The sequence below is a fragment of the Macaca mulatta genome, chromosome 18 (assembly GCF_049350105.2).
Source record: "Macaca mulatta isolate MMU2019108-1 chromosome 18, T2T-MMU8v2.0, whole genome shotgun sequence".
NCBI lineage: Eukaryota > Metazoa > Chordata > Mammalia > Primates > Cercopithecidae > Macaca > Macaca mulatta.
In genome coordinates, this window is record NC_133423.1 from 66,313,095 (window position 1) to 66,339,972 (window position 26,878).

Genomic DNA, 26,878 nt, shown 5'->3' on the forward strand with positions numbered 1-26,878 from the left:
AAGGAAGGGATGTTGAATTTTATCACATGCTTTTTTAGTATCTATTGAAATGTAATATGTTTTTTTTTCTTTGGTTCTGTTAATGTTATATATCACATTTATTGACTCATGTATGTTGAACCATACTTGTATCCCTGGCTAAATGAAGTTAACTTTTTCCTAATTATTTTTTCTGTTTCTCATACTATACAATCTCATTTGACATATCTGCAATTTACTGATTTTTTTTCTTCTAGTTCTAATCTGTTTTTGAGCCTTTCTCATGAATTTTTTATTTCAGATTTTGTACATTTCAATAATTTTTTTGTTTTTTGTGTTTTTAAATAATATCTTAATATTTTTGGGGGTGAGAAACATTGTTTTCATATTTTTCTTTAATTCTTAATTTTTTTTCAGTTTATTAATCCTTTTGTGAAAACTCTATGCAGTCAGCATAGATAAAGTCATTAGTCATTGCAGAATCTATACTCCTGCTCTAGCTCACTGTTTGCTGGCACCAACATTGGCCTTTGCAGTCCCCCTGACTTTCTTCATTCTGTTCTTGCATTTCTTTCGCTGTTTTTCTTAAGGTCTTCTTCTCATACAGGCCATGTCTTGCAAGTCTATGTTTGAGTTCATTTTTCTTTGCATAATCCAAGAAATCATGCCAAAGCCAGTTGTCTTGCCACCACTAAAATAGGTTATGAATCCAAATTCAAAGATGACATCCAGTGTGGTATTGTACATTTTGGCTCGCTTCCCCCAAATTTCTGTCTTAGGTACTGTTGCCTTCCCAGGGTGAAGGACATTGATGCCCATTTGTTTCCTCTGAAGTAGTTGATAGGTCATGAACTTCCTCGTGGAAATAGTTACTGTTTTGTTTGTGATGGCAGTCAATCCTTAGGCAGCCAGGAAGTCGGGGGAAAGTTTCTTTAATTCTTGAAACATCACTTCTTTTAGTTCTTTGAATATATTTATAATGGGTGATTTAAAGCCTTTGTATAGCAAGTCTAATATCTGGGCTTCCTCAGGGGCAGTTTCTATTGATTGCTTTTTCCCCTTGTTTACAATCCACACTTTCCTGATTTCTTCACCTGACAATTTTTTTGTTGACAAGTGTACATTTTCATGGTACTGTTAATATGGTAACTCATATTCTTCCCTCTCCATCATTTACTGTTGCTCTTCGGTTATGACTTTGCTGTGATAATTATCTAAAGTCTATATTTATGAAATTTCTACTTCATTAGCTAGTTATCAGGTGATGTATGGGTCAAGACTTCTTTTTAAATGCCTTGAACCAATATATCTCTCTCCCTTTGCCAGGGCTTTATGTATACGTTGGGGCATAATTTCAATTCTCCATCAGTTAAAAACTCTGCTTTCATTTTAACTTCCTGCTTTCTCAGATCCTCAGGGTCAAACAAAAATGAGAGATTAGGGCCTCTGCAGATTGTACCTGGGCATGTGCACAATTCTGCGTATGCATGTGGCCTTTTACAGCTCCAAGAATATGACAGAGCTTTTCAAAGCAAGTCTTCTGTGTATATCTCATTTCCCTAATTTTCCTTTTCAGTTTTTTTTTTTAACTTATTATTTTTTTTTGAGACAGGGTCTTGCTCTGTTGCCCAGGCTGGAGTGCAGTGGTGCAATCCTAGCTCACTGCAGCTTTGATCACTTGGGCTCAAGAAGCCTTAGGCTCCCGAGTAGCTGGGACTACAGGCACATGCCCCCAAGCCCAGCTAATTTTATTTTTATTTTTAACAGAGATAAAGTCTCACTCTGTTGCCCAGGCTGGTCTTGAACTCCTGCGCTCAAGCAATCATCCCACCTTGTCCTTCCAAAGTGCTGGGATTATAGGTTTGAGTCACCGTACCTGGCCTCTTTTTCAGTTTTTGGACCAGTCTCTTGTTTACTCCAAATGGGATCTCTGTCTCAGGCAGCTGCAATGTTAAGCAATTGCCACTGTATATTCTGAGGTCAAGTAAAGACATGTCCTATGAATCTAGTTTTGTCAGAGACCTGCCTGACAGGTCAACTAGTAACAGATCTCTGGGGATGCAGCTTTGTTGTTGTTAATTCCAAAACTGTTCTGTCCCCTCCAGTGACTGGTATACTGCTGATTTTTACAAGTACCATGGTTGTGAGTCTGCTGGTTTTCAAGTATGCCACGGAGCTTGGGAGAGGTGGATGGAGTATAGGGCAAGTTAAAAAGTTACAAAGCTTACTATTCTTACTGAGATTCAGCCATTTTCTTAAATATACAGTAGCCTTTGCAAGACTTTGGTTAATTTAGGATTTCTGCAAAAGTTTACAAAGACCTTTTTTCCCCCGTTTTCCTGTTGTTTTATGGAGGATTGGATTTACGGAGGCAAAGTTCTAACTTCACCATTTAGGAAGTGAGGCAGGAGAATAGGGTTTGGAGACAAGGAGTCTTCAGCTTCTGATTGGTCACAGGCCAAGTCTTCATTTGCAATAGGGTGTAACTTTACTTCAGCCTCTGATTGGTCAGAAGCTGAGCCTTCACTTCAACCTCTGATTGATCACGAGCCAACTCTTCATTTACATAGGGTGTAACCTACAGGAAACCTCTAAAGGGTATTTAAACCCCAGAAGATTTGCAACCAGGGCTCTTAAGCTGCTTGCTCAAGCCTGCCCCCACGCAATAGAGTGTACTTTCACTTCAGTAAATCTGTGCTTTTGTTGTTTCATTCTTTCATTGCTTTGTTTGTGCATTTTCTTTAATTCTTTTTTCAACACGACAAGAACCTGGACAACTCCTAGTCAAGAGCCTCCACCAGTATCAGAAGTGCTTCTCCCAATGTCTGCCTTTTTTTTTTTTTTTGAGATGGAGCCTCGCTCTGTCACCCAGACTGGAGTGCAGTGGCGCGATCTCGGCTCACTGCAACCTCCGCCTCCCAGGTTCAAGCGATTCTCCTGCCTCAGCCTCCCCAGTTGCTGGGACTGTAGGCGCATGCCACCATGCCTGGCTAACTTTTTGTATTTTTAGTAGAGATGGGGTTTCACCGTGTTAGCCAGGATGGTCTCATCCCCAGACTTCGTGATCCACCCACCTCAGCCTCCCAAAGTGCTGGGATTACAGGCATGGGCCACCACGCCCAACCATGTCTGCCTTTTAACTGGAGTCTTTTGACTATTTGTTTTTAGTATATCAATATGCTTGGCTTGAAATCTATTATCTTACTTTTTTTGTATTTGTTTCATAAAAGTTTTTTTCTGCCCTTTCTTGAGTTATTTGAATACTTCTTAGTATTCTGTTTTATCCTCCTTATTAATAGTTATACCAGTTTTGTTTGTAAATATGATTATTTTAAAGTTTATTGATGCTAGGAAGTATCATGTTGGGGTCCCTGGAGGTCCTTTGTATCCTTTTATGGGTTCAAGGAGTTAAAAATATTTTTGTAATGACACTAGAGGTATTTTGTCTTTTAAAATTCATTTTCTCTTATGAGTGTACAGTAGTTTTTCCAGGGTCTGCATGATGTGCGACGATCTCATTGCCCTGACAGCTAATGGAGTCTCTGCTTGTGTTTAAAAGTTTCCAAGTTTTAATTTTTAATTAGGTAAATATTAAGAGATATTACCCAGCTAAACAAAAGGGCTTTCAGGCACGTGCTAATTTTTAAAGATGCAAAGTATTTCTGAGACCATTGAGTTTGAGAACCACTGTTCTTGGGTTTGCGATGTGCATATTGAACGTATTATAGTGTACTTATAAATAACATTGTCCCCAACAGTGCAATTTTATTTTCCTCTATGTTTTGTACTGGCTTTAGCATGGGTTTTATCTCTATAGGTTATAATCTCCACAATATTATATTATTTTTCTTTTAAGGAAAACATATAATAAATATAATTGTTAGGTTAGTTTAAGACATCGTATTTTGTAATATATTTAGTAATTTATCTATTCTTACTGCATAATGTCTAATTAAAACATAAATGATATACTGGAGAACAACGTTGTATCGGCTTCCTATTGCTCATCTAACAAATTATGACAAATTCAGTGGTTTAAAACAACACATATTATTAATCTCATAGTTTTGGAAGTCACATGTCTGAAATAGGCCTCACTGGGCTAAAATCACGATGTCAGCAAAGCCAGGAAGGGCTGATCGAATCTCTCTCTCAAGATGCCCTCTCTCTAATTCTGAGTCTTCAGCCTCACAGATTCCCATTTAAGGACACTTATGATTTCATTGGGCTCACCTGGATAATCCACATTAATCACAGTATCTCAAAGTCAGTTGATTAACCACCTTAATTCTATCTAAAACCTTAATTCCACTTTGCCATGGAACCTAACATAATCACAGGTTCTGGATTTGGAGGTCGTCATTTTTTTTTTTTTTTTTTTTTTTTTGAGACGGAGTCTCGCTCTGCTGCCCAGGCTGGAGTGCAGTGGCCAGATCTCAGCTCACTGCAAGCTCCGCCTCCCGGGTTCACGCCATTCCCCTGCCTCAGCCTCCTGAGTAGCTGGGACTACAGGCGCCCGCCACCGCGCCCGGCTAGTTTTTTGTATTTTTTAGTAGAGACGGGGTTTCACCGTGTTAGCCAGGATGGTCTCGATCTCCTGACCTCGTGATCCGCCCATCTCGGCCTCCCAAAGTGCTGGGATTACAGGCTTGAGCCACCGCGCCCGGCCCGGAGGTCGTCATTTTTAAGGTGATGAAATTATTCTGCCTACTACACCCATTCATAGCGAAATTAGTTAACAGATAATATATCATAATCCTCTCTATAAATTGTGAAATAGTTCAAGAACAGTAACATTGTTTTATTAAGTGCAGAATAACTGCATATCATGCACAAGGGCACAGAACATGCTAAATGTGAAAAAAGGACATTTGATATTTAAGGTCAGCAAATTTTCCAAGGGTAGACTGCCCTCTCAAGCACTTTGGATTATAGTCCTAAAATGTCCATTTTTCCTTATTATATTATTACATTACAAATCTTGTCCTTGTTTAGTAATTTACAATATCCCATTTATTTGTACACATTTTATATGTTAAAATTGAGACTTAATTAAAGGATCTAATGGAAGGTAATCGCTTAATTAAAGGATCTAATGTAAGCCACAGAGGCTAGTGCATAATAAATGCTAAATAAATAAACATTATTTGTAATAGCTTTTTAGATATGGCAGCTACTTTTCAGGAAGTTCAGTGAGATGTAGAAGTGACCTGTCCAGTATTATGCCATGGGTAGAATAATTGGGAACTCCAAACCTATGCATCTTTCACAAAGAGTGAAAGCTTTCCATAGGAATTACTTTTTTTTTTTTTTTTTTAAAAAGCAATGCTTTTCTATATCACTGAACCAAAAAATATAATTGATTCAGTTCATACTTAATTCATTCTATATTTGATACTATAAGAAGAGATGAAAATGCCTCTGATAGGCTTTGTTATAGTCTACTTTGAATGAAACCTTCCATAGTATCAAAAATAAAAGTCCTTTACAGAGAATTGGGAAGGGTGATTTGTTCTTGCCTGAATAATGATTAAATAAATATATAGATGTATGCTTCTTTCTTTACGGTCTTGAAATCTGTGGGAGCCACAACTCAAATTGACTCATCAAATGCCACAGGGACTGTGAACAGAAATATTTTGAAAGATATTACCTGAGGGGTTTTGCTCTGAGCCCAATTATGAGCAGACAGGCTTGGTCTATGCCTTCCCAATGTATTCTAAAAATTTATGACAGCTCAGGGGCTTAAAATACCAGCACATTTGGTAGTACAGATACTCTACTAATTCTAAAACATACATATTAAAGAAATGCTTGTATGAAAGCAAAATTATTTTAGTTATCTATTCGTACATATTTTTTGTGGATTAAGATAATTTTTAATGCCATGGTTATATAGTTTCACTAAATATTGAACATATTACAGGAGCACTTTACTTTGTCAGTTCATAAAAATATATTTAAGGAATACACGGTCAGGTGTGGTAGCTCACGTCTGTTCTCCTAGCACTTTGGGAGGCCGAGGAGGGTGGATCGAGACCAGGAGTAAAGGAGTTTGATAACAGCCTGAGAAAAATGGTGAAACCCTGTCTCTATCAAAAAATACAAAAATTACCCAGGCATGGTGGTGCATGCCTGTAGTCCCAGCTACTTGGGAGGCTGAGGTGAGAGGATCGTTTCAACCTGGGAAGTCGAGGCTGCAATGAACTGAAATTGTGCTACACTGTAGCCTGGGTGACAGAGTGAGACCCTGCTTCAGATGTGTGTGTGTGTGTGTGTGTGTGTGTGTGTATTTTAAGGAGTACAGATTTACATAAAACAGTTTAAAAATTGAAACATAAAAATCAAACATGGACAATTTTTTTTAATCTTGTTTTTGGTTAAATCTGCCTACTTCATATTCATTAGTGTGAGTAATCAAGAATTAACTGTTCACGCAGATTATTTTTCTTATTCTGATCCACTGTATATGTTCTTCAATTTAGGATTATTCCAAACTCCTTCTACCTCTTGGTTATGTGACTTGAATTCCTTCTTTGGATGTCTCTCATTCAAGAGCAGTTTAAATAGTGGGACTGATTTTTTTGGTTGGGGAGATGGTTGCCTGAGTAGCTTACCTTTAAGTCCTTAAAGGACTTTCCCACTTTTAGGCCAACTTCCCTTATTTATTCTCCTTTACTTCCTTAACTAAATGCTAGGGACTGTTTATTCTCCTCCTTCTACCAACTTTGCTGCCACTCAGTCTACCTTGGGATTCCTCTCAAAACTAATGGTCAGGTGAGATGGGACTTATTATGTTCCCCTAAGTATTCCCTAACTCAGGACTCTTAAACAACAAAGGCCCCCAAATTTTAAGAAAGATCTTTCAGGCTTCAGTCTCAATCTTTCCTCTTTCCGAATTTTCTGTTTTTCCAGGTCAGGCTGATTGGACTGATTGGGTTTTAGCAAGGAAGCTTGAGGGTGAAGTAGTTCTCTTTTCTGGCTGGACTTACAGAACAATGCTTTTCAACCGATTTCATGTGATCAGACACAGAAAATAATGGTATTTTTACAGCATACATGGTGTCACAGAAAAGACTGTGGTTATCCATACCTGGAGGCTATGGGTGCTCTAGGCCCTACCCTGCTACTCTGAAGAAATAAACACCTCAGGGCAACCTGTAACCTGTTTTCAGTGGATTTCCCTTTCTCACCTTGGGGAAGCTGTAATTTAAACAAAGAAGGTACCTATCTCCGGGTGCCTCCCTGGAATAGAAGCCCCCTTGGACTATTTATTTTTTGCTGGGATATGGAAATTAGACAAGTGTTCCTATTTGTTCTTGTTGCCCTTTGAAGTTTCAGTGCTATCTGCCAAATGCACAGAACTGGAGCAGTAGGACTATTTACGATTCATGTTTCCTATTGAGATATTGTTCTTAGCTACTAAGTACTAAGGTACTTTTGTGTAAAGCATGAGACATGACTCTGCATGCCAGGTGTTGAGTGCACAGTGATAGTGGTAGACAAGTGTTGGTTTCCAAATTCGACAGAAGTTTTCCAATTTGGTGTGGTTACCTTAAGTCCAGCTATACCAGAGTGTTTTCTTCAAGGCTTAGAATAGTGAAAGACAACAGTTAAAATTTTAAGAATAATTGCTATCAGTAGGAGTATAAACTTTCTTTCCTTTATCCTTAGAACAGCTTGAGTCTTCATCCTTTAGGTCTCAGTTTAAATATAAAGGGGAATACTTTTCACACTAACTCATGTAGGTGTCCCTGTCATTCTGTTAGTCCCCCCCCCTTTTTTTTGGCTATTTTTTCTTGGGACTTTACATATATACATATTTATTTCTGGTCTGTTAGTCCCATTAGTGTATAAGCTCCTTGAGAAGAGGTTCCATGTCCAGCTTTTTCACAATTGTACCCTAGGTTTCCAGTATAAAGTCTAATAAACAATGCATCCAGATTTAATCAATGAAACTCTTGACATTTTTGTGAAAAGCATTTATTTGATACTTTTTTTTTTTTGAGACAGGGTCTTGCTGTGTCATCCAGGGTGGAGTACGGTGGGGCAGTCATGGCTTACTGCAGTCTCCACCCGCTGGGCTCAAGTGATCCTCTCACCTCAGCCTCCCGAGTAGGTGGAACTACAGGTGCACACCACCACACTCAGCCAATTTTTAAAATTTTCGTAGAGCCAGGGGTCTCACTTTGTTGCCCAGGCTGGTCTCAAACTCCTGGCCTCAAGTGATTACATTTTTAAAACAATGTATTTTTCTTTATTTTTCCAATTTATATGAAAAATGGAAATATTTATTTTTTATTATTCATTAACGTTGTGTAACACTTTATATAAACTTTCCCTTTGTGTTATATGGAACTCTAAATTTACAGAATACTTTAAAACCCCACGGCAACACAAAACCGACATTTGTCCGTGTTCCTTCCGTAATTTGAAAATTTTGCCTTTTTCCCTTACACTGACTTGAAGCCTGGCAGCTTGGGCCTAATTTACAAGGCACTAAGCACTCTTAAAAAACAGAGAGTGAGGATGCCCTGTTTCACAACTTAATTCCAAAGAGCCAAGTCAGACGAAATCGACCCACTTTCCTGCTAAGGGTTTGTACCACGAGGCGAGCTCTTCTCTGTCCGCTCCAGCCAAGTTGGCCGATTGCCCCCGAGCACTGGACACAACCTTGGTGTCCCGGTTTCGGGTCAGGGTTACTTTCCAATTGTTATGCACGACTTTGTGCGTGCGTGCGAGACTGTGGACTCGGAGGTGCGCATTTGGGGCGTAGCCGAGCCATTTAAACCAGCGAATCCGCGTTCACCTTATCCTTCCACCTCTGTCCTATCTCGGCAGATGCTCCACGGATTGGCACGAACTCCCGAGTGCTGACCTTCCTCCCCTCTCCGGGCTGCCCGGACATTTCGGGGCAGCGACTTCTTGCCAGGAGGCGTAAGTAAGGATGAAGTTGGAACAACTGAACTAGGTCTAGGGCACGCTCCGCAACGCAGTCGGGGAGACGCTTCAGAGCGCGGCGGGGGAGGCAAGTTGCAACCGCGCGAAGGGGGCGGGCCGGCTCGAGCCGCTCGCATTTCCTGTGACAGGGGCTGCCCCAGCCTCTCCCTCTCCCGCGGCGGCGGGACCATTTCCTGAATCGCTGAAGCGGAGGGAGGACTAGGGCGCGACTCTACCATTAGCGCGAAAGGCCAGGGGGTGCCCACAAGGAGAGGTCGGGGGATGCGAGGACGGTCAAGAAAGTTCGGCCGGGGCTGCGGGTCCCCCAGAGTGCGCAGAAACGAGACGTCCCTGGGCCAGAGTGCCTCCTTCAGGCCTGCCCCGCCGGCCGTCCGCTTGGCCCTGGAGCATCCCCCCTTCCCGCATTCCCGAGGTGGTTCAGCCCGAGAGGCCGGCGTCTCTCCCCCAGTTTGCCGTTCACCCGGAGCGCTCCGGACTTGCTGATAGTGGTGACGGCGGCAACATGTCTGTGGCTTTCGCAGCCCCTAGGCAGCGAGGCAAGGGGGAGATCACTCCCGCTGCGATTCAGAAGGTGAAACCGCGCGGGGTTGGGGATGCCAGGCCCTTCCCGCCTCTGGGAGAGACGGACACGGGGGGAAGGGCCGGGCCCGGAGTCGACCGGGCCGGGCCAGGGGCGGAGGCGGAGGCGGGCCTGCTGGGAAGCAGCCGTGTGTGGGAACCGGGGCTGCGGCGTGTGCCTGAGTTGGTGGCGGAAGAGGGTGAACCGGTTTTTCTCGGAGTCTTTCGCGCGTTTACGCGCTTTTCTACAGACACAAAAGCCCAAACAGCCGCCGCCTGATTTCTCTAGGGATGGGGCGGCGTTCGGGCGGCGGGGCGCGTGCGCCCGGCGGCGGCCGCGCTGGGAAGGGCGTGTGTCGGGCCGGGCCCCGCGCGTTGCTCCGGAGTTACTTTGGCGTCGTCCCGCCCCGCGCGCCGCGGCTGCTTCGTGCGGACCCCACCGCGGGCCGCTGCTGGCGGAGGGAAGTCGGAGCGCAGGTCGCTGCCCTGCAAACTCAGCCGAGTTTGGGAGCTCTCAGGAGAACTTGGGGAACGCTGGAGGGAACCTTAGTAGAGTCTGAGGAGCGGGCAAGGAAGGTCCCCATGGACTCTGAGGTTATCCCCAGAGCCGCCTCTTCCCTTCTACATCGCCGCCTATTCATTTACTTCTGCAGCAAGTATTTATTGAGCGCCTATTTTAGGCGCTGAGGCGACTGTGGTGAGTCATGGTCCCTGCCTTCCTGGAGCTTACAGTCTAGTGGTGGAGACTTCTGTCGTAACCAGTTAATATAAGTCGTGATAAATACAGAGGGAGCTGCCTCCTTTTTAAAGGATAGTGCTGCTACAGTCGCTGCTGTGTTACTGCCTGTCGGAACACAAAGGTTCTTTATTGTCCTCTACCCCTTGTTGCCTACTAGCAAGGCAGCATTCTAAATTTTACTGACCTAGGCTTTCAAAAGTTGCTGCTATATTTAGCAGTTTACCTTAAATATTTTTGTTTTGTTTTATGCCGTGTAGCAAAGATCAAAATAGAAAAAAAGGTCAAGTTTTAGTACCACTCAGACCACATAGATTGTGCTAATCGGTTTCTGTTTACTGTCAGGTTCTTCGTAGTGTGGCTTTTGACATTTGCCCAACTGTTGCTTTATTTTATGAACAAACGGGCTTGGCAGTGCCTGGAAATGCAGTGCTTTCATATAGTACTCTGAGTTAAGTCTACAGCCTGGCAAACAGCTCCAAGTACACACTTACCCAAAACTGCGTTTCTGGGGGGTTCACCTTTTTTTATTTTTGTACACAGGAAAAGTCCAGAGTTTTTCTTTTTTCTATAGTTTCTCTTACATACGTCTTAAGATATTTATCATGGATAATGATTAATTCCGAGTATGGTGATCAATTTTTTTCCATTCTCAGCTGAACAGAAACATGGGCTCCAAATTAAGTTCCTTATTCTGCAATGGGAGAGATTGATATTAGATGTGAGACACATATTTTAATGGTGACGTTCAGTAGTTTGAGGAATATACTGGAGATAAGTTGTGAAATCATTAGGTTGAGGATTTGATTCGTGCATTTTAAAGACTTTTTTTGGTCATACAATGATTCTATCTAAGAAATAACTGCATTTATTAGTAGATCATGTTAGTGGTTTTTTTCCCCCAGTAAGTGAAGATTGTGATTCACGTGCAGAAAAAAAGTGACAGTTAATGTTAAATGGATGTTCCTTTTATTGAGATAGAGTGATTATGGTATTGTACTAATACTTTTGAATCCTGGTAGGGTGGGGCAGGTTCTGGAGGAGCATCTCCTGAGTCCCTTGATCTTGGAGCTGAATCAGCCTCTGAAAACTTAAGTGACTTGCTCAAAATGGCAAAACTGGCACTGAAACTAACTGGCCTTTTAATTGCTACAATCAGTACTCTTTCTTCAGCTCCACTTTACTTAGATGAATTATTTAACCCTCAAAGCCAAGATTACTTTGAATTGTTAAAAGATGATGGAATGATAAATCGGTATCTTTTTCCTCTTAAACTTTTGAGACAGCGTAATTATGAAGTAAACTCATAAAGTCTGTAACAAATATTATACATGCATAGAAATTACTATGTTTAATTATTATCTCATAATTGGAGAATCACAAAACCATGCTGTTATAAAACTTGGAAACTAGCCAGTTACTTCATCAAGACTCCTGGGCTGAAGTTTTCATGTATTTATTTCATTCTGGAGAAGTACAGAATTTTTCTTTACTAATCCAAACCATTAGAATGATGAAAAGCCAACTCGGACTCTTAACTTTAGTCTTAATTGGCTAAAGCTTCTATTACAGATAGCAGAGGTAATTAAATGTTTGATATAAAAGAATTCAGATTTTCGTTTCTGGGCTTGTTTATTCAGAGGGAGAATAATTGGAATATTAAAACGTTATTGATTAAACATGGTATCATTCCAAAGGTGTAAAATTAGGATTTTTTTGTGGTGAGCTATCGTATATATTAAAAAGACCCAAGAGGATTCAATTTCTGTATAGATGCAATATTTCTAGAAATCTGAAGGGAAAAAAACTCAGTTACTGAAAACATTGTCCATATGAACTGTGCATGGCATAATTTTACAAGAGATTTAAACAGTACGTAATGAAATTTTATGCAAGAGAGCTGCTGATTCACTAATCTTGCTTTAAATCATATTTATTATTAAAATGAATTTTAAAATACTTTGTAACAGCGGGTAGCAACGTTAACAGAAAGTCATTTTAAGGAAATTTTGTTTTTTTATGTTTCCATGTTTGCTTAATGATTTATGATATGTAATGATTGTTTGGCGGGGGGGACAGTATTTTGTTAAGGGATACACTTTAGAGTTCTTGTACAAGCAGTATTTACTAATGCCCTCCCTCTCTGAATTTTCTAGTTTTTTATTTTACTTGATGCACTAGTTTTATGCTAAACCTTTTCTAATTCTGTTTCAGATGTTGGATGACAATAACCATCTTATTCAGTGTATAATGGACTCTCAGAATAAAGGAAAGACCTCAGAGTGTTCTCAGTAAGATTGATAAAAAACTTTTTTTTTAAATTCATTTTTTGTATTGGTTAATTTTTTACTTTTTACTAACAGCTTTATTGAGAAATAATTCACATACCATACAATTCACCTATTTTAAAGTGTACAATTCAGTGTTTTCTAGTATATTCATAGAGTTGTGCTGGTATTAGGTCAGTCGGTTTTACAACATTTTTAACATCCCCAAAAGAAACTGAGTATCCTTTGGCAGTCACTACCCCCCCGCCCCTCACCCCCTGACAACCACTAATCTACTCTCTGTGTGAATTTGCCCGTTGTGACATTTCATATAAATGGATTGATATACTATGTGGTCAGTTTTGACTGACATTTTTCACTCTGCGTAGTACTTCTGAGGTTCATTCATGTTGAACCATGTTTCAGTACCTCATTCCTTTTTATTGGCAAGTATTTTTTTCCATTATGCAGCTGTACCACATTTTATTTATCCATCGGTGATAGCCTTTTGTGTTGTTTGTACTTTTGACTAATTATGAATAATATTGCTATGAACATTTGTGTACAAGCTTTTGTGTGACTTGTTAATTTATAAAAGAAATCTTTCTTTGGGAGGAGATTGGGTATCACTTCGTTTCTTAGACTTCTTACCCTGCATGATACAATAATGACTTCAAATATATGTGTAGTCTGATCTGTGGAAAAGTTAGATCTTCATTTATGTAGGATATTGAGTTGCATCCATGTATGTGGTGGAGAAAACAAAGCTTATATCTAATAAATAGAGAATTGATTGTCATTCATAAGGACCAAACTTTCTACCTTAAAGCTATGTATCTGAAGTAAATAATATGCCCTAATAGAATCTGATGTGGTAGAATGAGTTGAATATATTATCAAAAGTATTTAGAACAGCACTGTCCATTAGAAATACAAATGCGAGCCACATGTGTGATTTTAAATTTTCTAGTAGACACAGTAAACAAGTAAAAAGCAGGTGAAATTAATATTAGTAATACATTTCATTTAACCCATTAGTTCCAAAATAGTATCATTTCAATATTCAATTAGCATAAAAATATTGAGATATTTTACATTTTTTTTTGTTGTTCTAAGTCTTGGAAACCTATTGTGCATCTTGCTTTAATAACACATCTCATTTTGGATTAGCCATATTTTACTGTGTCTAGTGGGTGCTATATTGGTCAACACAGCTGTAGAATATAGTTGACCCTTGGTATCCATGGTGAATTGATTCCAGGACTCCCCATGGATACCAAAGTCCAAGATGCCCGTGTCTCTGGTATAAAATGGTGTAGGATTTGCATATAACCTACTCACGTCCTCCTGTAAACTTTAAATAATCTCTAGATTGCTCATAATACCTAATACAATGTAAATACTCCGTAACTAGTTGTTATACTGTATCGTTTAGGGAATAATAAGAAAAAAGTCTGCATGTTCAATACAGACACAACCATCCATTTTTTTTTTTTTCCAGAATATTTTCAATGCATGGTTGGTTAAACTATGGATGTGGAATCTGTGGATACTGAGGGCTGACTATTCTCACCCGGGTTTTGGGATGCATCTGTCTTTCCTAGAGACCTCACTGGTGTATCCTCAGGCAGATAATTCCCACCAACCTTGGCCCTTGCTTTGTTTGGTTTTCACATTGTATTGGTCTCTTGCTGTCATTTGATTTAACCGCTGTTTAATTCCAGGTTGCCATTACTTTTTCCCCTTTGTTTAAAAATATTTTTAAATTTAAAAAGTCATATATGGTCATTGTAAAAAAAAAGTTATAAAGTGTGAGTTTGTGGAGATAAGTCACCTTTTACATGCCACTTATTATCTTATCTTCTTCCCCTCCATAGGGTAACTGCTTCTGTTGCTTTAGTATGTATCCTTCCAAACATTTTTCTGTGCATTTACATATATGCGTTCCTATTTATGCGTACACGTTGATAGATACTGTTTTTAATATTTACGTAGGTTACAGTTTTAGAAATGGAATTACTGGGTTAAAGACCATACTAAGTTGCCAGATTAGCCAGCAAAAAGATTGTATTGGTTTGCTTTCTCCCAGCCAGGTTTTTAGAGTCCTAGCTTTCAGCTATCCCTGTGAGCAGTGAATATTAGACATCTTTAAAATATTTTTGCACATCCAGTTGCTGAAAAGTGGTGTCTTAAAGAACTTTTTGTTTTGGCCAGGCACGATGGTTCTTGCCTGAAATCCCAGCACTTTGGGAGGCTGAGGTGGGAGGATTGCTTTGACGACATGGGTTTGAGAACAGCTTGGGCAACAGTGAGATCTGTTTCTACTTAACACCGACTACAAGAAAAAACAAAAAGCCTTTTTGTTTTGAAATAATTTCAGACTTACAAAAATATTTCAAAGATAGTACAAAGAATTCCTGTATGCGCTGTACTGAAGTTTTTGTACGATAACATAGCCCACTTGCTTTTTTATTCATTTCTCCCCCATAATGTTTTTCAGAAACATTTGAGAGTAATTGCAGATATGAATCCCTCTTACTTTTAATAATCTCAGTGTGTATTTCCTAAAAACAAGCACATATTCTTAAATTACCAGAGTATGATTGTTAAAATCAAGAGTGCAATACTATTATCTAATATTTAGGGTTTTTTTGAATTTTGCCAGTTGTCCCGTTAGTGCATATTTTCTGGTCCAGGGTCCAGTGCAGGATCTGGTGTTGTGTTTAGTTGTCTTGTGTCTTAAGTATACTTTAATCTGGGGGTCTTTTAAAAATATTCCATGATTTTGACATTATTGAATAGTATAGACCAGTAGTTTTGTGGAATGTCCCTCATTTAGGATTTGACTGGTGTTTCCTATGATGAAATTCACGCTATACACTTTTAGCAGGAGTACCACTGACGTGATATTGTGTCCTTCACAGTGCATCCTCAGTAGCCATATGTTAGTAGCTTGTCCCAATATTGGTGATAACTTTGATGACTTAGTTAAGGTGGTATCTTAACTAAGGTGGTATCATAACTTTGTAGTTCGTTCACTATAAAGTTGCTATTTCTTGTAATTCATACATATCTAATACCTTGAGGCATACTTACATTGTTTCTCATCATACTTCAACACACTAGTTTTAGCATCCACTAAAAATCCAATGATTTTTGCCTATAATAGTTATCACTTTAGGTGGTTACCCATGATGACTAAATGTATCATTCCTTCTAGTTTTACTTAAGTCCTACTGTGAGGAAGAAATTTGTCCTTCTCCTATTCCTTTATTCCTTCATTCTTTCATTCACTTATTTATCTCTAAATAGACTTAAACATTATTACTGCATTTTGTAGGTTATAATCTCTGACTTTATTATTTATTTTCTTTAATTCTTCCAGATTTGGCCAATGGGAGCCCCTCAGGCTGGCTTCTTGATATGTCTTCATTATTTTTTGAGCATTTTCTTATTTTCTGATACCACAAAATGTTCTAGGTTCTTCCTGATTTTTTTCCTGTGCAGGTTGGTAGTCACCCGTTTCTCCAAGCCCTGATTCTGTTTTTGGAGAATGATGTTTACAAACTAAGATCTGAGTGCTAGGTTATCTTACTGTTTAATCTCTTGTGTGTTTTGCATTTTATGTGATTGTTTCCGTTACATATATTATTACTTAGATGAATCTTGTCCATATATTTGAAAATGTTCTTTAAAAAATTAACTTAATCTACTTCTTTGGTTTAACTGTGGATAATCATCAGTAATAAGGAGATCACTTCCTCAAGTCAGCCATGGAATGATAAAGCTTAGAGGCATTGATTAGAATACAGTCATTCACGACCTAATGCTATTTTGGTCAACAGCAGACCGAAAGATTAAAATACCATATTTCTACTATAATACCCCTAAGATTATAATACCATATTTCTACTGCACCTTTTCTATTTAGATAATTGTAGATATACAAATACCATTCACTACAGTACAGCCCACAGTATTCAGTACAGTAAAAGGCTTTGCAGGTTTGTAGCCTAGGAGCAGTAAGCTATACTATATAGCCTCAGTGTGTAGTAAGCTATACCATCTGGGTTTGTGTAAGTACTCTTGATGATGTTTGCACAACAATATGAAATCGCCTAACAACACATTTCTCAGAATGTGTCCCCATTGTTAAGTGATGAATAACTGAAATTATTTTTACCTTTGGCTTTTAAGAACTCCACGTAGAACCAAGGGTAGTATATGTCATGGATAGTGTATGTTTAGGTCTAGAACCAACTGAGTCAGCAAAAGTTTACACTGTTTTCTTTATATTTTCAACTTTTTCAAGTGTATATATGATCATTTCCCTCATTCTCTACGTATTGGATTAGACCTTTTTCTTACATATACTTGGTGAACAATTTAAGCAAATGGGGCTTAAATTTACTTAGGGAGAATCTTAAATTCTGCCCTTTTTGGTGGATTTAATTTCATTCTTTTGTTCTTCAGATATTCTTTCTTTCTCAAGTTGTCAGTATTGGTTTGTGAGTAACGAGAAAAACAACTCCTCTTGACCTTAACAGGTGTTCTTGTTTCTCATTGTGGGAGAAGCAAAAGGAAAATAAAGAGAAACGTTACATGACAGCCATTTGGGAATTGATACTCCAGTTTTTAATTTAGCAACTCTTTAAGATGTGATAACTTTGCCTGAAACAGTGTTTTGTGTGTTTTTTTTTTAATTAAAAATAACTATTTTATGAAAGCAGTATGTGCAAATTAGAAAACAAAAATATGTAAAAATAAGAGAATGAATACCATATTCTTACTACCCAAAGACTTTTCACTGGTAGTACCTTTGTGTATGTTGCTTTATCACTGCTATCTGCACACACACACAAATTCAAATATTACACTCTTGAGTCAGTGGTCTGAATCGCTTGTGGAGCCCATATGCCTGAACCCTCTTCCTTTAAATTCTGGTAATGCATGTGAGAATGTGTTGCTGATTCACTGTGGTATTTGATTTGAGCATTTTGTAAATCAGCCTATGTTTGCTTAAATCAGCTCTTATTTTTTGCATTTTAGGGTGAGTCCAAACTATTCTGGAGTTGCATAAATCTCAAACAACAAAAAAAATTAGTGTTCATCATTCATCGTAATTTAAAAGAGTTAAGGTTTAAATCTAGTTTGGAAGATAACTTTTATTCTATACAGTGTATTCCCGTTGTCTAATAAATATTCGTAGCTTCTAGGTAAGGTTTATTTTATAAAATGAAATTACTTTCAGCTTAATTTTGTAATTACGTCAACAAATATAGTGTCCATTTTACTTTATTCAAAGTAATTGATGAGTTACTCTTAGTGGCCTCTTTGGAAGGTGAACTGTCTCTTTTAATAGGTTAATAATCATGGGTATTTGAGAATATTTGTCATATTTACTAGGACAGTACCGTTATCAAAAATAAAATGCTGAATATGTTTTATAACAGCCCTTAGCTTATATACTCCTTTTTTCCCTCCTATCAACGTACAATATTTTATTTTATTTTTTTTTTGTTTTTCGTGATATGGTCTCACTTTTGCCCAAGCTGGAGTGCAAGTGGTATGATAATGGCTCACTGCAGCCTCAACCTCCTGTTCTCAAGTGACCCTCCCACCTTAGCCTCCTAAGTAGCTGGGACTACAGGTGCATGCCACCATGCCCAGCTAATTTTTCACTTCTTTGTAGAGGTAGGGTCTCACTTTGTTGCCCAAGCTTGTCTTGAATTCCTGGGCTTAAGTGATTCTCCTGCCTCAGCCTCCCAAAGTGCTGAGATTACAGGTATAAGCCACTGTGCCCGGCACAACATATACTGTTTTAGGAATAAAACATTAAGAAAGTAAACTGTTTCAGTGAGAAACGTAACTATATATAGAATAAAAATATCCAAAGTTTCTGAGGAAAATATATTTAATATCATTTTTAGTATTTCACTATTGTTAGCTGAGTCCAGATTCTCCTGGAGTATTTGCTGATTGCTTTTTAGGTGACCTGTATACAAACTTATAAAATAATACGAGTATTTACTACTTTTTTGTTAATGTTTGTCTTTGAAACTTCAATCATCTTAGAATATGCTTAATTGGGCTGAGTGTGGTGACTCAGCCTGTAATCCCAGCACTTTGAGAGGCCGAGGCGGGCAGATCACCTGAGGTCAGGAGTTCAAGACCAGCCTGGCCAATATGGTGAAACCCCGTCTCTACTAAAAGTACAAAAATTGGCTGGGCGTGGTGGTGGATACCTGTAATCCCAACTACTTGGGAAGGCTGAGGCAGGAGAGTCACTTGAACCCGGGAGGCAGAGATTACAGTGAGCCGAGATCGCGCCACTGCACTCCAGCCTAGCTGACAGTGAGATTCTGTCTCAGAAGAAGAAAAAAGAATATGCTTATTTGATGAATGCTATAAAATAATGCAATTTTACAGAAAATAAACATATTGAAGTTAGAAAAGGCCAATTACAATTTTTCATTTTTATCTACCTCCATATATGAGGGAAAATGATTTGGAGATATTAGGACAATTGGAGAAATTTGAATGAATTCTGTGGATTAAATAGTGATAATATATCAATGTTAATTTCAGCATGATGGTTGTCCTGTTATATAAGGGAATAGCCTTGTTTTGAGGAAGCCAGTACTGAAGTATTAGGAGTAATGGGGTATCACTGACTCACAAATGGTTTTGGAAAAAAGTGAGTGCATGTGTATGTGTGTGTGTATTGCTGTGTGTATTTAGAGATGATAGGAAAAATGTGGTAAAATGCTAACAATTAGAGAATCTGGAAGAAAAAATATACGAGACTTTTTACTATTGAAACTTTTCTGTAAGTTTAAAATTATTTCACAATTAAAAATTGAAAAGATTTGATGGTTGAGAGAAGGTTGGGCAAATGTCTTAAAATGAAACTACTTCATAAAAGATGCTGGGTTTATAGATTTTAAAACTGCAAGCAACTTCAGAGTCCTGCTTTAACTCCATTATTTTACATATGAGACCTTAAGAGTGTGGCAGATTAGATTTAATAGTAGTTTCACACTGGCTTTGTCAAGTACTAATCAGCATACTACAGTTTTTTCTTAAAGGGTCATGAATAAACCACATTTGTTAGTATGGTTTGGTTAGTGGTCCTCAGCAAATCTCATGTCATGCAACCATACTAATACTCAAGCAAAGGAAAACTTGAAGGACTAGACTGAAACAGGTTATGTGTTCTAATTAAAAATGGCTGGTTGGTTTTTTAAAAAATGGCAAGATATGGAACACTATATTTTAAGTTCCTTTCTAGATCTCTATGGAATAATGAAATAGTTCCAGCTAGTGGTCCCTGTTAGTGCTGTTGAAGAATGTCAACAACACAATTAACCATTATGTATAATTCAGTACAATATAATTATTTCTTTGTCCATTTTATGTAAAGTTAGCTATCAGAGATGTATCATGTCTGATTGGACAACATAGCGTCCATGTGAGGCAAAGCATAAAAACATGGCCTTGTTTGTGAAAGTGTTATTTTAAGGTCAGCAAGAAACAGTGTTATTTCCTTTCTTTAAAAAAAAAAAAAAAAAAAAGCTGTGAAACCTGTTGTTTGTAGCAGGAAAAAAATAAGTAGCAAAGAATATGCTAGGATTTGGCTAGGTACGGTGGCTCACGCCTGTAATCCCAGTAGTTTGAGAGTCTGAGGCTGGCCGATTGCTTGAACTCAGGAGTTTGAGAGCAGCCTGAGCAACATGGTAAAACCCTGTCTATTAAAAATACAAAATTTAGCTGTGTGTGGTGGCATGCGCCTGTGGACCCAGCTACTTGGGAATCTGAGGTGGGAGGATTGCTTGAGCCCAGGAGGTCAAGGCTGCAGTGAGCCATGATTGCACCACTGCACACTTCAGCCTGGGTGATAGAGTGAGACCTTGTCTCAAAAAAACAAACAAATGAAAAAAACCAAAAACGAACAAAAGAAAAACTAGGATTACTTTTATGGTGTCTATTTTAGAAAATGAATTAATTTGGAATCTGAATTAGAGCCCTTTAGCTGAATAAACTTATTTTTATTGTTTTAATTTGTATTTAGCATTTTTAGTAAATGAAATTTTAGAAAGCCTAACAATTTGATGTAGATTTTAAGTTTGTACTCATGGGGCTTGTATGCCTGCACTGAGACAAAACACTAGTGATTGGGTCACTGCTAATTTTAATATGGTTTTGTCAGTTAATTTTTTAAAATTGTGAAGAGAAGCTTAGCTAAACTAATTCGTAGGTAGGATTACAATAAGCATGTTTAACCACATAATGCTGATAATGAGAATTTGTTTTATTTTCTTAAAGTTAATATTGAGTGTTGTTGGTGTAACATTTCCTCTATCCTGTTTTAGCGTATCTCTTTTTTTCTGTAGTTGGAGATTGCCTATTCATTGCCTTCTTTATATGCTGAGTCCTGATAGATGGGTAGTATAAACACAGTGGGCATAAATTGTTGGTCACTGCTACAGTAGTGAAAAGGAAAAAAATGTGTGGTTCCCACCCCCTTTCCTACATTTTGGCAGAACATATTGACCGTACTTGGGTTTGAGGTTTTTAGCAAAATGAAAATGGCTGAAGGAAAGGGATAAGCATATTTCTTTTTTTTTCTTTTTGAGATGGAGTCTCACTCTGTTGCCCAGGCTGGAGCGCAGTGGCACGATCTCGGCTCACTGTAACCTCTGCCTCCTGGGTTCAGGCAGTTCTCCTGCTTCAGCTGAGTAGCTGGGATTACAGGCGTGTACCACCATGCCCAGCTAATTTTTGTATTTTTAGTAGAGACGGGGTTTCACCATGTTGGCCAGGCTGGTCTTGAACTCCTGACCTCAGGTGATCTGCCCGCCTCGGCCTCCGAAAGTACTAGGATTACAGGCGTGAGCCAGGAAAACATTTTATGCAGGCATTTACAAAGCTCCCCTGGTCCGTGGTGAGGCTCACTGGTCTTCAGGAAAACAAACCTACAGATGTGCCTTCTTCACAGATCTTTTACTCCGAGCCCCCACAGTGACAGCCAATTAGAAAGACTGAGGGAAAGTGCAGCTGGGTTACTGCAACCTCAAACTCCTGACCTCAAGTGATCTGCCCACCTCAGGCTTCCAAAGGACTGGGATTACAGGTGTGAGCCACTGTGCCCGGCTGGGAAAAGCACATTTCACTAGATTCCTTTATTTTAGTTCTTTTTTTAAAAAAAAAAAACTCAATGTACTAGTATGGACCTATTACATATGTCAGTTATTCCATCTACTAGCTGTGCAATCATGTACAAGTTATCAGCCTCTCTGAACATTAGTTTCTCTTCTGTAAAATGGAGAAAAGAGCTCCTACCTCATAGTATTGGTTTGTGAATTGAGATATATATGCATATAAAATAATTATAATACTATTTAACATACATGGTAAGATCTCTGAGCTCATTATATTTAAATATTTGTTATTTGGAACTTGTACAGCATAGGAAAAATTGAAGTGCTATTGATGTTCAGGTAACAAATTTTTAATGAAACTTTAGAAATGATTACAATGCTGTTTGTACTTAGGCAGATAGGAAGAAAATTATTTTTTAATATTGATATTTGTTTTGTTTTAATAGGTATCAGCAGATGTTGCACACAAACTTGGTGTACCTTGCTACAATAGCAGATTCTAATCAAAATATGCAGTCTCTTTTACCAGCAGTAAGTACCTTTAAAATCGTGTGAAGTAGACAATCTTTATAGTTACTTACGGTATGGCATATTTTTGTTCAATGATTTTTAAGTTTTGTTTAGTAAATCCTGCTTTACTCTGAGAATATGAAAGTATTCTATGTTATCTAAAAGCTTTATTATTTTGCTTTATGGTTTTATATTTAATTTGAATTCACCTAAAATTGATTCTGTCCCTGAGAAAGTTATTCATTTACCTGTCCACCTACCTACCTACCTATTTATTTTAATTTTTAAATGCACAAGTAATTTGTTAGTAAATCTGAAGTATTTCACAGCAAGTCCCAGACATCTTACAGTTTGACCAGTAAATACTGTATTTCCATATGCGTCTCTAGCAGACAGGACTATTCTCTTACCCAACTAAGTTAACCATAATTTCTTTCTGTCTTATAATGTTCAATCTGCTTTCAATTTTTGTCTGTTACCTAAAACAAACCTAAATGTTTTACACTTGATCTTAGCCAAAAGGCCGAGAAGTGATTTAAAAAACTCTAAATTTTTAAATAGTTGTTTGCCTCAGAATTCAAACAAGGTACACATAGTACATTGGTTGATATGTGTCTTAGTCTCTTTTAATCTGTATCATTTTATCTTTTTAAATCTTCATTTATTTGTTAAAGGAACTGGGTCATAGGTTGTGTAGAATTTTTAACATTCTGGATTTGGCTAATTGTATTCTCATGGTCTTTTAACGTGTTCCTTTGTTTCTCTTATTTCATGTAAACTAGTAATTAGAGAGACTTAGTGAGGTTTAGATTTTTGGTAAGAGTATTTTGTTGGTGGTGCTTTGTATTTCCCATAATATCAGATCAGGAAGAACATATTGGGTCGTTCCATTTTTAGTAATGTTACAATTGATTAGTGGGTATACTTGATACCAGCCTGATCAATCCATTATGAAGTTCCCTGTCTACCTATCACTTAATAGTTTTAATAGTCATTGGTGCTCATGGACCAGAACCTGTATTTCACTTTGGGATCACAGAATGGTGAATTTCTAATTTTATAATCCCTCCTGCATTTATTAGCTGTAATTATTTTAAAGAGAGAAACTTCCTTTCATTAAATATTTGGTTATCCTGAAACTAGAGAGTCCCCATGGAAAAGTCACGCATGATAAACACTAGATTCTTTCCCTTTATCAATTTCAGAATGAGTGAGTCTCTAGCAACCTGTGTAGGTTACCATTTTAATATTTTTGTTTTTATTATCTGAACTTAATACATTTTTGGATTTTTAATGTTTAAATCCCTTGCAGTCATTCTTTGTTATGTTGAAATTTTGTTTCTCTGATCAATGGAAGCCTCGTCATTTGGCTCCTGTGTCCCTCTGACATAACTCAAGTATTTCATAGCTTCTTTGTTTTTGTGATTTGCTTTATACTACTTTGTATAAAACATCGAACAATGTAATGATACCAAAATTACCACTAACAATAAAATGCCTGTCCCTAAGATACATCCCACTGGGGGATATTTTGATCAGTACATTTTGTTTTGAACTTGAAATAGTTCTTCATGTGGCAATTGTCATGAACTTGGTTACCAGCTAGGTAGAATTTATTTTCGTGAATGATGTGAGGAATAGGTTCAGTTTCATTTGTTTCAATGTGGGTAGTTTTTTGTCCCATCATTATTTCTTGGAAAAACGAAACACAGTATATTTTTTTGTCATGCAATATATGTTGTATCAGATGTCCATATATATGTGCGTCTGTGTCTGATCTGTTTATATCGTTTCCTTGGTCTGTTTGTATGAATTCCACTCTCGTCGTACTTAATATATATTCAAGAAGTTCTTACTCCTTTTTTTTTTTTTTTCAAGAATATCTTGGCTGTTGGTTCTTTGCATTTCCGTATACACTTAGGCATCAGTATGTCAAGTTATATACACATACACGTAATCCTGTAGGGATTTTCATTCAGATTACCTTAACTGTAAATCAGTTTGGGAAGACTTGGTATCTTTACAAAATTGAGTCTTCCAAATCGTGAGCACTGCATATATTTTCATTTATTTAGTCCTTTAATGTCTGTCAATGAAGTTTTATGATTTTTCCCTATAGATGATTTGCACCTCTCTCATTGGGCTTACTGCTAGATATTTAATACTTTATATTTTTTGAGGCCACTTTAAATCGAGTGTTTGTTTTTTAAGTTTTATTTTCTAACTGCATTTGCTGTTCACATGGAAATGCAATTGATTTGAATCTCACATTCTTGTTCAGCTCTTCTATGTTTTTCTGTAGATGCTTTCAGTTTTCTGTATTCACGATCATATCATTTGTGAATAATCAGTTTTGTTTCTTTCTTGTCAATCCTTACACCTTTTATTTCTTTTTCTTGCCTTACTTCTCTGGCTAGGACCTCCAGTACATTCCTGAATAGAAGTGGTGATAGAGGACATCCTTGTCTTGTTCCTGATCTCAAAGGGAAAGCTTTCACTGTTTGACCATTAAGTATGATGTTTGCCGTAGTGTTTTGTAGATAACTTTCGTCAGATTAAGGAAGCTCCTTTCTGTTTCTGGTGTGCAAAGTAAAAATTTATATTTTAAATGGACGTTAAATTTTATCAAGTACTTTTATTGCATCAAATGAGATGATCATAAGATTCTTCTTTAATCTGTTAATGTGGTAAAATATACTGATATACTTTTAATGCTCAGTCAATCTTGCATTCTTGTAATTAGCCTACTTGTTGATGACCCACTTGGTCATGGTGTTTTTAAAGAAATTGCTATATTCAGTTTGTTAAAATTTTGGTTAGGATTTTTGCATCTTTGTTCATGGGTGTAATTGACCTGTAATTTTCCTTTCTTATAATGCCTTCATCTGGTTTTTATTTTGAGGCTATGCTAGCTTTATAAAAGGAGCTGGAGAATTTTCTACTTTTTCTTATCCAGAAGAATTTACATAATATTTATTTCTTTGTTAAATGATTGGTATAATTCTTTAGAAAAGCCATCTGAATCTGAAATTTTCTTTGCAAGGAAGTTTTTATTTACTTATTTATTTGTTATATGACAATTTCTATATTTTATAAATTTCCTATTTTGGTAAGTTGTGGTTTTTAGCATTTTAATAAATTTGAACATTAATTAGCATGAAGCTCTTGAAACAATCCTATTTTCATAATGTTAGCACTATCTGTAGTGATAATTTTCTTTTTAATGTCATTGTTTGTGACTTCTTTAAAATATTTTTTGATCACTCTTGCCAGGTGTTTATTATGGGTTTTTTAAGTCTTTTCAAAGAATCAACTTTTGGTTTTGATTGTGCTCTGTTGCAGCATTTTTCAAACCTTTTGGTCTCAGAACCCTGTTACATTCTTAAAAATTATTGAGGGGCCGGGCGCGGTGGCTCAAGCCTGTAATCCCAGCACTTTGGGAGGCCGAGATGGGCGGATCACGAGGTCAGGAGTTCGAGACCATCCTGTCTAACACGGTGAAACCCCGTCTCTACTAAAAAATACAAAAAACTAGCCGGGCGAGGTGGCGGGCGCCTGTAGTCCCGGCTACTCGGGAGGCTGAGGCAGGAGAATGGCGTAAAAACCCGGGAGGCAGAGCTTGCAGTGAGCTGAGATCCGGCCACTGCACTCCAGCCTGGGCGACACAGCGAGACTCCGTCTCAAAAAAAAAAAAAAAAAAAAAAAAATTATTGAGGACTTAAAAGAGCTTGATGTGAGTTATATTGTTAATATAAATTATAAATTTTTCTCAGTTGTGAAATTAAAACAAATTTAAAAAATTAGTTTGTTAAAAATAATAAACTTATTGCATGTCAATATAAATAACATTCTTTAAAGGAAAAATAACTATCTTTGTGAGATGAATGGCATCATGTTACATTTTTACAAGTTTCTGTTAAATGTCTGGCTTAATAGAAGACACTATATTTTCACATCTACCTCTGCATTCAGTCTATTGTAGTATCTTGTTTTGGTTGTAGTAGAAGAAGAAAATGCAGTCTCACACAGACATGTAGTTAGAAAGGGGAAGAATATTTTAATAGCCTTTTCAGATTTTTGTGCATAACCTTGTTTGATATTACAGCAGATCTCAATACTTTTTAAAATTTTTTTTTTAAGGTTAGTTGCGGTATGGAATCTTAAATTGTATCATTATATTTTTCTTATTCTGGTACATTTAAGCCCATTGGTCTTTATTACACTTTGAACAGATTTTTGCTCATGTATAATTTTATAACATCATGCTTTGGTGATTTGGAAAGTATAAGTTTACTGAGTTAAACAGTTCTTCCAAACATTAACATATTTTTTTGTGTGATACCAAAGACTACATTGGTTAAAATCACTTCTAATCTCATCAGAAAAGTGCCTAAGTATGGGGATACTGTCAAGCTCAAGGTGATAGATAAGTTTGCATGTTCTAAATTCTTGCTTGAAAATTCAAATTTGATCTTGGCAACAGATGTTATCAGTTGATTTTCTCGCTCACTGTTTGTTTTTGAGAAGATGTCTGCCAAATACCCACACCTGGATAAATATAGTTAACAATTGTTCTTTCAAGTAAAAATGGTGTTCTGTGAAAACGGTGCCTAGTTCAGCTGGCAACTCAATCACAAACTGCTTTTTCTTGATTATTTTACTTTGTGACAGATAATGTTTATTATTTTCCCATTTTGTCACTGAAT

The 26,878-nt window shown here is 37.5% G+C and overlaps 1 protein-coding gene across 4 annotated transcripts in view; it reads left to right on the forward strand.

Annotated features, from left to right (window-relative positions):
- The first annotated feature begins 8,673 nt into the window (after positions 1-8,673).
- The window catches only part of SS18 (SS18 subunit of BAF chromatin remodeling complex), a 72,743-nt gene continuing 54,538 nt past the window's right edge, over positions 8,674-26,878 (forward strand). Inside the window, exons 1-3 of one of the 4 annotated variants that reach the window (XM_077974669.1) lie at positions 8,674-8,916; positions 12,449-12,525; positions 22,109-22,193. In XM_077974669.1, the coding sequence (XP_077830795.1) occupies positions 12,449-12,525; positions 22,109-22,193 (162 nt within the window). In that variant the 5' untranslated portion in view covers positions 8,674-8,916. 4 annotated transcript variants of the gene reach the window in all.